At 41.2% G+C, this 13,622-nt stretch overlaps 1 protein-coding gene across 3 annotated transcripts; it reads right to left on the reverse strand.

Moving 5' to 3' along the window:
• Positions 1-1,168: 1,168 nt before the first annotated feature.
• On the reverse strand, positions 1,169-6,367 carry LOC115010320 (uncharacterized). Of its 3 annotated transcripts, none has more exons than XM_029434892.1 (3): positions 5,891-6,367; positions 4,400-5,037; positions 1,169-2,981 (listed from the first exon to the last, which is right to left on the reverse strand). In XM_029434892.1, exons 2-3 carry the CDS (start codon positions 4,961-4,963, stop codon positions 2,394-2,396), a joined length of 1,152 nt encoding a protein of 383 aa, XP_029290752.1. In that variant the 5' UTR covers positions 4,964-5,037; positions 5,891-6,367; the 3' UTR covers positions 1,169-2,393. The 3 variants fall into 3 exon arrangements, with proteins under 3 accessions (XP_029290752.1, XP_029290751.1, XP_029290750.1); XM_029434891.1 differs by having other exon boundaries at positions 5,774-6,367; XM_029434890.1 differs by lacking the exon at positions 5,891-6,367 and having other exon boundaries at positions 4,400-5,745.
• Between the last annotated feature and the right edge of the window lie 7,255 nt (positions 6,368-13,622).

Below are 13,622 nucleotides of genomic sequence, written 5' to 3' on the forward strand. Positions count from 1 at the left end.
CCTCAAGGAACACTTTATCCTCAAACTGCACTCTCTAACCCATCACACACACCCCCACATTCCCTTACTGTGAACATAATCACACGCCTGAGTGGAAACAAGAGCTGCGGGTGAATAGAAATCCTTCAGAAGGAGAACATCAGCGTCATCATTTTGGATTGTAGGGGAAGGTGTCCAAAGGTCTAAGTTGTAGTGATGTTTCCGCCAATGACCAAGTAAAAAGTCAATTTAGGGGGTCAGATGATGGCGTCAGAGATACAAGTCAACACTGATCCTGTGAGACTGACAAAGTCCCAACAAACGAGAAGCATGTTAAGGGGGGAGTGGGCTGGATAAGAGAGGAGAAAAAAAAAGATCCAGCCCACTTACCACTCCCCCCTTAGCATGCTTCTCGTTTGTTGGGAAATCACTAAATTGGCTGGAAAGCCCCAACCTTAGGGAATCTCTCTCTCTCTCTCTCTCTCTCTCTCTCTCTCTTCTCTCTCTCTCTCTCTCTCTCTCTCTCTCTCTCTCTCTCTCTCTCTCTCTCTCTCTCTCTCTCTCTCTCTCTCTCTCTCTCTCTCTCTCTCTCTCTCTCTCTCACACACACACACACACACACGTTTGTACTGAGGACAAATGTTCCTGTTGCAGCATCAAGGAGATCAAAGCAGCCATATTGAAACAGTAACACGGCTCAAACAATGAAGGCAAATCATTGGATCAGTGAGACAGCAGCCAGGTGGAGCAGCATCTGAGCGAGGCCACATTCCACATCATCTCTGATTGATGGGCTGTTCGAGGTGATGATCAGGATGTGAGCTTTTTAGTTTCATGCATTTCACAAAATCTTACAAGTGAATTCCATTAATTTTGTCAGAGTTCACGTAAGCAAATAAAACCCACAGAAACAATTCCCTGGTGCTTACTTAAAACGAGGAAATGTTCTATTGGACTCCAGGAAATTCAATTTATCATGTGAAAAAAAGACCAGATGTTACATCTGTCTCAATGACCGGGCCTTCTACTCAGTGTGCCTGCATGTTGTCCAGGAGGGGCTTTTCCTGAGAGAAGTAGGAGGGCAATTCTGGGATTGCAGCTGTAAAAAATGTTCATGTTTTTCTGTGAAACTTCATGCTGACACACCAGGGACGAGTTTACACACACACAAAGCTTGTGAATGACGAGATCGAATACAGTTCTTTATCAAGAATCTTGCGAAATGTTCTACATTCAAAACATTCATCATATCAACCAAATCTCACATATACATCGAGATATTCTGGAGAGCATACATACCCTCAAGCACACATCTGCTCCTCGTACAACACATGAGCACAAGCACTGGAGGGAAATGATCAGAATCTGATCAGAATTGTTACAAGAGTGCATGTGTAAACATAAGTCTCTTTGTAAAAAATCACCACGGCTAAATCTTTGACAAAAAGGACCTCTGCTGATTAGAAAGATAACTGCAAGAGCACAGATTCCATTTCTCGGCTGTCAGAAGAAAACAAGGGGGGCTGATGGTAAAAAGGACAGAAGATAAAACATCACATCGTACTTTTGTATTTTAGTTAGTTTAGGAAGGCAATCTCCACACCGTTAAGTAGGCATTACAATCCATCTGTTCTTCTTTGTATAATACATAGAGTAGAGTTATAGTTAATGTTGTTATTTCTGCGGGAAATGAATCCAGGCAACACAACACAGTGCATAAGGAGTGGAATCCAGAACCGGTTCCAAATTGTCCGATCCATCAAAATGGTATGCTTCTGAGGTTATCAAGGAGTCATGGCTGAGAGGAACGGGTCCAAAGTGTGGCCTTATTTCACAAAGAAAGATGACAACACTGATACTTATAATATCTGTAACATTATAATTTCAGGTAAGTGGAAACACCAGCAATATGCTGAAACATCTTCCCATGCAACATGGGATAATAATGCAGGAGTTACATGTGTCTGACAGGGAAATATAGCTGGTTTTTTTTCCAAACAGAACATTTTTCAGGAATCAATAAGGGAATTATAAAGAACTGGGCAGATAAGCAGAATCAATAATGGCATTCATACCAATGAAATCGTATCAATTCCCATCCGTAGTGCAATCAGCATGAAGCGCCTTTGCTTCCCGGAGATAATGAGCAAACTAAATAAAACAGTAGTTAACTTGCTGCGTTTTATTGTCTTGGGAAAGTGTTCCCAACTGTAACAGCAGCTTCCTGTTTAAGAATTAAAAAGAAAACTTGCAGTCCTTTGATTACATTTCAAGACTAATGTTTTGTACTATGTGCAAGCATGTGTCCCTCTAAAAACATGTTCATTCAAATCGGGACACTTGGTGTGTGTAAAAGCAACATATTGCTAAAGTCCACCGAAGGAATGTGCTCCCATTTCCAGTCACGCAGGTTTCTACCAAAGCCAGCTGTCTAGATGCTGAACACAGTAGCAGGACTGCACCAGGATGGCTGACATCTCCACATAGCTCTCCTCTCTCCACGTGGGAAGTAGCCTCTCATTGTTGAGGGCCTGGAGCTTGGGCGTCCCCTCTCGGAGGACGTGGTACAGACAGGGCCAGCGGCTCTGGATCCTCAGCCTGGTCCTCCGGTCCAGGGTGATGCCGCGGACGATCTTCTTGGCTCGAAGCTCTCGCAGGGCAGGTAGCTTCAGACAGGAGAAGACCAAGCCTCGGCTGGGCGACACGTCCAGGAACTCCAGAGATTGAGACTCCAGAATGTACGAGATGCCCAGGTTCCTCAGCGGCACTAGGATTTGTAAAGTCAGAGACTTCAGGTTAGGCAGGGATTTGGTTAGGGTCTGCAGCGTCGTGGGAGTCACTCCTTTAAAGACCCAGAAATATTTGAGCTCGAGGACTCGAAGCTGCTGGAAGTGGGTGAGCAGCGACATGGACATATCCGACCAGTCGAAGTGTAACCGCATCTTGGAGATGCGCGGGCAGCTGTGGGTGAGTTTGGTCAGCAGCTCCTGGAAGCTGGTCACCTGCCAAATCAAATCAAACAGGTAAACCATGTGACTGGAGACTTGTCTGTATAATAACTGACATGTTAGTGGACAAGACAAAAATACAATAAATCACTCCTGGCATGTGATTTGGTTGCATTATTAAATCAACTGTTGGTAATACTGGGTAAGACATCACATGAGCCAAGTTGCCAAATGTTATTGAAATAACTCAATCAATAACTGCACAATAATGTTTCTCACATATTTCTCTTTAGTTTAAAGTTTTCACAAATAAAATAACAGCAGTTGTTCTTGTTCCACCAAACATCTGTCCACGTGGTATCTGTCCCTATGTGTTAAAAGCTCTTCTTTGCAGCAGACATTTGGACTGTCATAGCAGAAAAGCACAAGTGGAACTAATAACATAAACCATGGCCTTAGTCCAGCAGTTTATTACACTATTAGTTACACCTGTGTTTGATAAGTCAAATGTTTGCTGTAATAAAGTTCCATTTGGCTTAAGTTTCATTGCCTTGGTTATGAACCCCATTACGTCCCACTCATACTCTTTTTGTTACTTTGATTTCATCAACCTTGTCTTCAATGCTTTTTCAACCTGGGCCTCACTGTTACACACTATTGGCATGTTTCCATCCTCCAAAACTCTTGCATATTTTATTTCCCCTACCTGGCCTCTGATTATTTTTGTCAATCTCAATGGGTCTATCTTCACTCCTCTTTAATATTTATATATTAAACCTCACGACTACATTTAATGACACTGCCAGCTTTGGATTGTTACTCTACCACTCTCTTATCCGCCCAAATCTTTCTTCTTTCTCTTACGGCTACTACCTGTCCTGCACCCCCCCCCCAACCCCAACCCCCTGCAGTGCTTTGGGAGTCACTACCTCACACAGGCTATCTGCAGTTTCTTTTTTTTTTAGTTAATATGTATAATTATTATTATTATTACTGTTAGCCACAGTTGCTAAAAAGCTCATCGACTCATAATGGGTTCCAGCAAAAACTTAAATTCATTTACACTAATATTTTTTTTGCAATTGATTAATCCACCCAACAATTGTGTGCCACTTATCTGGGTCCAGGTCACATTCATTTACAGTAAGAGGATCAGGTAAAATACCGCAAGGCTTAAAGCAGCACCAGGCATGGTTTTAATTCAAATATACATCTGTTTTATCATCTTAAAAACAGGGGTTGCAATGAAGAGGAGTGAATGTACACATTCTCATCCTCCGGCCCTCTTTGTATCCTCATCATTTGTTCACACATGAAGTGATACAGAGGGAAATTAAAACACATTTTGGTAAACATACAGCAAGTGTGCATTTTTCTGAGACCAATCCAGTTGACTTACAACTTGTTGCAATCAGAACCTGTAACTCTGCCTTGCACTTTAATTTGAAATGAAATCAGTAAAAGCAAGTTACCTGGTCCATCTTGGTAATGCTGTCTTGGTGTGAACTGGAGCCAGAATGAACATTGAGGTCCAGTGGCTCGAGAAGAGTGAATGTCCAGTTAAGGTCCAGGTGGCTGAGGTCTCTGCAGTGGACATTATCCAGCAGGTGACTCAGCAGCTCACCCCACTTGTTGCAGTGATCCCCCAGGTCAAAGCTGGCCTTTAGTGTGAGCAGGCTGGCTCGCCGGGAGATGAGGTGATGAGTGTAATGGTGGACCCAGGACTTCCACCTCTCAAACTCACGGTTAGAGACAAGCAGTCCCTCCTGACCCAGATGGAAGACACCGCGACGGGAATAGTCTGCCACCCGCCACAGCTTCCAGGAGCGGACGAGGCAGCTCCAGCTCAAGCAAACCAAGGCACAGCTACATTTATCTACCTCATTCAAAAAGGACAAGACGTGCAGCTGGCACTCTACCGGCAGGAAGTTGAAAGGGAAGTAGTCGTCCACAGCTTTCCGCCGGCTGCTTACAGGGACCAGGGTTCTCTTTCGCGGTGACATGATGACAGATGATGAAATAATGTTGGTGGTCATTTGTGGAGGTCAGAATATCCACCGGGTGGTCTTGTGGTCTGGCTTTGCCATAAATATCTCTGTCCCGGGGAAGCCTTAGAGATAAAGAGAGCAAACAAAAATGTTTAAGTTGTTCAAGGTAACAGGCAGAAATAAATAACACCTACTCTGGTTCATAGGGTGGTATGTCATAAAACAGTCAATGCAACATGCCTTAGGTCACTGGAGTAGATAATCAGAATTCACATGAAAATGTATACACTTGGACAACTCAGTTAATGCTTTGGGAATTTGGACCACTTTTACCAAAAGTTGGAAAATCAAAGAATAAAAAAGGAACAGTTTCATTAAGATTGTGATACAGTACACACAGATCCATAGACAATAATGTTGACTTATTTGGCTTTAAGTTATTACCCCATACTGAGGATTGAATTGCGGTTCAGATTGTACTGGAATATAAACTCAATTTGGTATCATCATCTTGGGTACAAGATCACAATCACTGAGTCTATGGCCGTAGATGTAGTTTAAACAATATGTGAATTCTTTAATCAGGGGGCTGTTCCCTTTAAAGTCCTTTATGCAAACACTGAGGGTGAACATTGTAGTCTTTCTCTTGTTTTTTTTCCAAGTAAAGTTTACCAACGAGGCAATTTTCACAACTGTTGCTGTAGATGTTGTACTTCAACAACGTAAACGTAATATGATAAACACACTGTTATTGCGGGATTAAACTCAATTGTAATTAAATACACACTTCACATCAGTGTGTAACATGACTTGAGGTTTAGTCAGCTCCGTTATTTCCTCTCCTTTGCTGATAGTTACCTTTCAGCTTCTGTCAAATAACGGTCCCATTCATAGACTTTAAGCTTCTCCCCATAAAGGCTAGGTGGGGTTATACGACTGTTTTGTACCATTATTGAGACAAAGTCGTGTCTTTACCTTTTGGTCGAACGGGCTCCCACCCGTCCTCAGTAACAAAAAAAGCTAACCTGTTAGAAGCTAACGTTAGCAGATATGAGACAAAGGAGTTTAAATTTAAACCAAATATAAGCGCGTTTTTTTTCAGATTTTGATAGAATTTGCTTTATATGCGAAGGTATTAGTAAGTGTAAAGCAATCTATACAATTTAAAAAGCCACAAATAACGGTATTCAGTAACTAGCCCGGCTAGCTAGCTGCCAAACAGCTGGGTTGTGTTGTTGTTTTTGTTGTGCCTCGTGATGGCGTCATCAAAATGCGTTCGGCTGCACGTTTTCTGCCACGGAAGTGGATGGAGGTGACGTCGACGAGCGGAAGGGAGGTTTGTGTTGCTGTAGCTGTGTGTCAATTCAGGGGCTGCAGCCTTCGGGGGACGCAACCTTCGCGGTCTTTCGAGACTGGGTCCTCCGCGAAGGCTGAACCGAGCGGTCTACGAAATGAGACGGTCCGGTCTACGGGGGATTTCCTGGTACGTCACCAGCTGTTCACGCCCCTACCTTTTGCCGCTCCCGTCGCCTAGCAACTCTCAGAAGTTATCAAGCGCAGTTGACGGCTTACTTTAGCATTTTTTCCCAGAGAACGGAACCAGAACCTGCTGGACACCGGGAAGCCTTATTGACATTTTCCTGGATTCATCCAAACTTTCTATTTCTTTTTTTTCCAACACAACATAATTTCTGTCAAATGTTGTATTTGTACTATGTTGTTTATCCTGTACACACGACATCTATTGCACGTCTGTCCGTCCTGGGAGAGGGATCCCTCCTCAGTTGCTCTCCCTGAGGTTTCTTCCATTTTTTCCCCTTTAATTGTGGGGTTTCTTTTAGGAAGTTTTTCCTTGTGCGATGTGAGGGTCTAAGGACAGAGGGTGTCGTATCCTGTACAGTCTGTAAAGCACACTGAGACAAATGTATAATTTGTGATATTGGGCTATACAAATAAATTTGATTTGATTTGATTTGATTTGACCAGAGATAATACTTTTATTTTTTTTATTTTCAATCTTTATTGAAGATATGCTTTATCACCGGCACATAATGTATTTTAGACGGTGGAGGGGCATTTCATACACACTCTGGAAACCCCCCCTCCCCCCAGATGATGCATCAGGAGACACCAGGGGCTTTATTGTGGCAGCCCATCCAAGTCCAGAAGCAAACTTTATCTGTATATACTGTAAATGTTATATTGTTTTATAATATTTTTCTATTTATAATCATTCAATCATTTTCTTTGTTCGATCATTGATTTCCATTCATTGATAGGTAGTTTTCTAAATTATTAAATCATATGTACAAAATAAATCCTTCTTGAACCTTGAAATCAATTAAGTTTTCATTAACTTAAATGTATAGTTCATGTAAATTAAATACACAATATATTCATCATTATATATATTATTTATTTCAATTAATTTACATTTCATTTGTCAACAAGTGTCTCCAGCTGAGAGAAGAGTCTGTCCATCCTCTCCATCCTCTCCTCTCTTCTGCCTCCGTCTCCTTCTCCCTAAAACAAAACCACATGTTAGAACAAGTTTATCTATACACCACTAAACAAAAGCAGATTAAGTTGTACACCTATTATAAATAATAAAATATGTATAATCAATCCCAACTATTGCATCAGACTTTTTAAGTGTTATACAACTGTCATTTTAGCGAAAGTTTTAAGGTCTTTTGATCTTATAACATTTGTATCGTTAGCTATTTGAGCGAGTTGAAACCCAATACTTACATTTAAAAGTATATATATATATATATATATATATATATATATATATATATATATATATATATATATATATATATATATATATATATATATATATATATATATATATATTTGAGGGTATTTACATCCAAATCAAATGAATGGTGGAGGAATTACAACACATTTTATACGTGGTATCCCCTTTTTAAGGGACCAAAAGTAATTGGACAAAGTAACATAATCATAAATTGTCACTTTTAATATTTGGTTGCAAATCCTTTGCAGTCAATGACAGCCTGAAGTCTGGAACCCATAGACATCACCAGACGCTGGGTTTGGTCCCTGGTGATGCTCTGCCAGGCCTCTACTGCAGCTGTCTTCACTTCCTGCTTGTTCTTTCGGCAGTTTCCCTTCAGTTTTGTCTTCAGCAAGTGAAATGCATGCTCAAGTGGATTCAGGTCAGGTGACTGACTTGGCCATTGCAGAACATTCCACTTCTTTGCCTTAAAAAACTCTTTGGTTGCTTTTGCTTTTGCAGTATGGTCATTGTCTATCTGCACTGTGAAGTGCCGTCCAATGAGTTCTGAAGCATTTGGCTGAATATGAGCAGATAATATTGCCCGAAACACTTCAGAGTTCATCCTGCTGCTTTTGTCAGCAGTCACATCATCAATAAATACAAAGGAACCAGTTCCATTGGCAGCCATACATGCCCACGCCATAACATGACCAACACCATGCTTCACTGATGAGGTGGTGTGCTTTGGATCATGAGCAGTTCCTTCCCTTCTCCATACTCTTATCTTCCCATCATTCTACAAGTTGATCTTTGTCTCATCTGTTTATTGGATGTTGATCCGGAACTTTACAGGCTTTTGTAGATGCGTTTTAGAAAACTCTAATCTGGTCTTCCTGTTGTTGAGGCTCACCAATGGTTTACATCGTGTGGTGAACCCTCTGTATTTACTCTGGTGAAGTCTTCTCTTGATTGTTGACTTTGACACAGATACACCTACCTCCTGGAGAGTGTTCTTGATCTGGCCAACTGTTGTGAAGGGGTTTTTCTTCACCAGGAGAAGAATTCTTCTGCCATCCACCACAGTTGTCTTCAAGATCTTTTGGTGTTGCTGAGCTCACCAGTGCGTTCTTTGTACCAAACAGTTGATTTGGCCACACCTAATGTTTTAGTTATTTCTCTGATGGGTTTGTTTTGATGTTTCAGCCTAATGATGGCTTGCTTCACTGATAGTGACAGCTCTTTAGACTTCATATTGAGAGTTGACCTCAACAAATTCCGAAAGCAAATACCACACTTGAAATGAACTCTAGACCTTGTATCTGCTCCTTGTAAATGAACTAATGAGGAAACAACACACACCTGGCCATAGAACAGCTGAGCAGCCAATTGTCCAATTACTTTTGGTTAAAAAGGGGATACCACGTATAAAATGTGTTGTAATTCCTCCACCATTCATTTGATTTGGATGTAAATACCCTCAAATTAAAGCTGAAAGTCTGCACTTAAAGCACATATTTAATTATTATTTAATTTCAAGTCTATTGTGGTGGTGTACAGAGCCAAAATTATGAAAATGGTGACAATGTCCAAGTATTTATGGACCTAACTGTATATATCCATTTGCCGTTACTGCTGGGTCGAGGGGCGCCATTTCTCGTCAGTAAAAAACTTCTCTGGGCGCGCAATGAATCCTGAAATAAAATATGCAAGAGTTTTGGAGGATGGAAACATGCCAATAGTGTGTAACAGTGAGGCCCAGGTTGAAAAGGCATTGAAGACAAGGTTGATGAAATCAAAGTAACAAAAAGAGTATGAGTGGGACGTAATGGGGTGATCTATGGAGTTCCTCTCAGCATTAATATGATGGAGTTAGTTGAAAACCTCTGGATAAGGTGTGACTTAGTTAAGAGTGCCAAAAGAATGACCAAGAGGGTACAAAAAGAGAAAACTGAGTCAATGCTGGGAGAGTAATCCATTTTGGATTCATGCTATATAGGGTAAGAGAATACATACCAAAGCCATTAAGATGTTTCAAATGTCAGATATGTGGGCCTATAGCTAAGATGGGCAAGGTGTGGTGGGATCATGAGTATGGCCTATGTGGAAAGGGAGTGAGACCGAAGTGCTGTAACTGCAGAGGGGAGCTCAGTGTGGCATACTGGGGATGTGAAGTAATGGAATGTGAGGTTGAAATCCAACACATAAGAGGGCAGGAAAAGGTTTTATATGCAGAGGCAGCTCAGAGGGCTTGTCCCACAAAGCAGATAAAGGAAGCACCAGGAGGGAACAAGAATCAAAGGAGACAACAAAGGGAAAAGGAGAGAATATATGGAAAGATTAGATAAACCTGGTTCTATTCATAGCAGGAGTAATAAATGCAACAGAGCAGGAACAGGAACATGTTGTAGTAGAAGTATGGTTTGAGAGGAAGAAGTTTGTGTTAGAGTTCAGGTGAAGTTGACCAGAATGAGCAGCACACTATGGTATATGTGAGCAGTACAGCATGTACTGTGTCACGTAGGACAGCGGTCCCCAACCTTTTTTGCGCCACGGACCGGTTTCATGTAAGACAATATTTTCACGGACTGGCCTTCAAAGTGTGGGGGGATAAATATGACGAAATAAAATTATACGACCGGCATAAAAACAAATATAAAGTCCAATATAGGGGTATAAATTCTTCGCCAATAGTAAAAGGTATCTTCTCTTAGCAATACAGTTAGTCACTAAGTATGACGCTCTCAGTGCACTCGCATGTGTTGATGTGGTGACCTTCAGTAATTGCTTCTGTCCTTCTTGTTAATGTTCTTTTCTTTCATAAAACTCCAAGGGCTTATCTTTTAATGCCGGGTGCTTGGTCTCTATGTGCCGAAGCCGTTTTGAAGGCTTCGTTGCCTCATTTGCGAGCCTATGTATTCTGCAGAGCGACGCATGAGAATCACCTGTAGCGATAAACTCCTATTTTAATTAGGACTCCTGATATTGTCTTTTAAATGCAGCTTTCTTTTTCTTGGAAGTCGTAGGCTCTTCTTCTTTTGTCTCCTCATTGGGTCTTTTCCCTTTTCCAAAAAAGCTCTTTAAAGACGTTTGTGTTCCACTAATTTTTACTTGAAGTAAAGTATCACGTGACTGAGACGAGTGTCTTGACCTATGGTCTTGACATGTGTCAAGAGACACATATGGATGTATCCAGTCATTTTTCAAAATAAAACATCTTTCAGACTGATAATCAATAAAATATTTTTTTATTCATTCTTTCTGTGCGGCCAAATGACCCACGGACCGGTACCGGTGTTGGTTATGGGTACCGGTATGGTGTTAACAGAAACATCAGTAAATAGTATTCTAGAGTGTGGAGGGAAAGGGGAAGGAATAAAATGCTTGTTTGACTACAGAGACACTGGTCTAATACAGATGTGAAATGAAGAAATGAAGATGGTGCAGTCCTGCACTAGTTCCAAAAGGTGGCAGCAATGCAGCGTAACGGCTGCCAGAAGAAGAAGAACAAAGGGGAAGAGAAGAAAGATGGCTCTTGCCCGAGAATGTTTAAAGAGAAGCTCGATGTCAACAGAGAGTATTTTTATTCGGGGGGGGGGGGGGGGGGGGGGGGGGGGTACACGCCCCCTCTTTTGGCGGCATGTAAAACAAGTTGTGAAGAGAGTTGCTGATGTTGATAACGTTTACACAGAATGTGCCTCATAGAAACATCTACATACAACCTAAATACATCTGTATGTGAATAGCGAGCTCCATTTAGCCCCGTTGTGGCAGAGGGACCGCTGTCCACTTCAAGCTTTCTAATTTATATTTTTTCACTATTTTCATTCATTTAGATGCACTTGACATTTTCTTGAAGCAGGAATTTGCCACTTGTTTGTTTAAATGACTTATTTTGATTGTGCAAAAAACAATCAATTGCAAAAAGCGTGCTTGGTAATGCAGGTTGCCTTGAAGTGGCATCCTGTTCTGGCATCCTCTGCCCCTGCTGATACAGACCGTTTCCTCCACCAGTCTGTGGGCTTGGCTCAAAGGAACCAATAAACGTCCAGTCCAAACAGAACACATTTCCCGGAACAAATAAAGCAATACTTGGAGACTGATCAAATCTTAGTATTTGACATCAGAGGGATGGAGCGTTATTGTCATGAAGCTTCTTTGATATTCAATAACATTTTATATTTTATATAGTGTTTAAAAACACACTGTATCCTGAGAGTAATGCCCGGGTGCACTGTCATTCTAAGTACAAATGTGGGGTGCTTTACTTGAGTATTTTCTTTTCATGCCACTTTCTACCTTTACTCCACTATGTTTATCTGACAGCTTTAGTTACTTGTTACTTTATTAGTTAAGATTTTTTCATACAAATCATATTAAGAGTTTATAAAATCTGACATTTTTTTATACATTCATCTAACCATCAGTTGATACATTTAATCATTTAAGACATTTCATAACTATTTCATGGTTCCAGTTTCACAAATGTGAGGATTTTCTGCTTTTAATTAACTCAATTTCAAGTAATCTTTTTAGTCATTTTGATGTTTGGTTGGACTAAAAAAGCATTGTGAAGGTGTCTCAGGGCTCTGGGTAATTGTGACGAATCAGAAGATCAATGCATAATGAAAATAATCATTAGTTTCTGTTCTATACCCCGCGATACTACAGCAGTAACATCCTTACACTAATGAGTAATAAGGATCTAATGTGTAATATTCTGATGGTATAATATTCTGTATAATTGTGTGTAAGTCACACAGGGGATTTTCTGCATTGAGTACATTTATTTCTTCATAAATGTGACGGATGTTTCTGATTTTAAAGCAGTGAACACGCCCCGTCCAACACTCTCGTGGAACAATGTTTTGAGAGGTCCCAGTCTTTTGTTCTTCTAGCATGCACACGTGGACTCTCATCACAACACGAGCCCAGTGTGGTGTTCAAAGACACGTTTCCGTAAAGGTGACAAAAATTGCAAGCAATGAATAAACATCTGATCGATATAAGTTTTAGAATATTCAATAAAGAAATGAGTAGTCACTATAACTGTAATTCAGCCCTGCCTTGACACCCTGAGGCAGATCTTTGCACTCATCTTCCAATCAGGAGGTAGGATCAACACACTGTAATGGCACGGCCACACATATCTAGGTAATATTCGCTAGAAAATGCACCAAAGTTGAACATCAACATATCCACTGCTCATCTACCCGATGAAATCAGTAAGGGACCGTACACATGCCGCATTTTTTGCAGCCTCATATCCATTGTTGTCAATGTAGACGTGTGGAAGACGTGCTCAAACGCGAGAGCGGCACTTCTCGGCACACAACAGTTCCCTGGCTCGTATTTTTTAGGCCGTAACGGCTGCGCCCGCAGTTTAGTGTAGTTCAACTTTTGGAGCGCAGCAGCTCACACAGCATGTCATGTGATGAACAACCAATCACAGCCGACAGATATCTTTAATTTCTTCTGTAAACATCAGTGTACGGTAAAAGTTGATCATCTTAGTGCAGAGTATATTCATTTTATGAGTGCAGCTGCTAAAATGTCAAATGATCATTAACATCCTCTGCTCTCTGTTTCGAGTTTTGGTGTCTGGCACATGCAAGAAACAACGACTGTAGAAGATCGGATGGTACAGTTAGCTGGTTATGGTTGCATAGCAACGTCAGGCACAACCTGCCTCAGCGCCCTAGAAAGTTGCCACAAGATTCTGCACCCACCGCCCAGCTGACGCACCTCATGACACACCCCTTAGACAACTACGCACATACTCATAGAACTTCAGTTACATCCAGTAACTACCATTTCTATTGTTTGTATGTGTTAGCTTCTCTAATCTGGTGTGTGGTGCAGAATGCTAGCTGCTGAGCCGTCAGAGGAGTAGATCCCACGGGAGAACCAGGCAACAGGGAGAAGACAAGAGTCTGCAAACCTTTTTCTAACATTGCACCAAGC

Source organism: Cottoperca gobio, chromosome 6 (genome assembly GCF_900634415.1).
Source record: "Cottoperca gobio chromosome 6, fCotGob3.1, whole genome shotgun sequence".
NCBI lineage: Eukaryota > Metazoa > Chordata > Actinopteri > Perciformes > Bovichtidae > Cottoperca > Cottoperca gobio.

Excerpts from the sequence above, each read along its gene's own strand:
- LOC115010320 (XM_029434892.1), bottom strand. The coding sequence starts at position 4,963 with ATGACCACCAACATTATTTCATCATCTGTCATCATGTCACCGCGAAAG. Across the intron at positions 2,982-4,399 it reads GCATTACCAAGATGGACCAG|GTGACCAGCTTCCAGGAGCT; the intron begins GTAACTTGCTTT and ends TTGATTTGGCAG.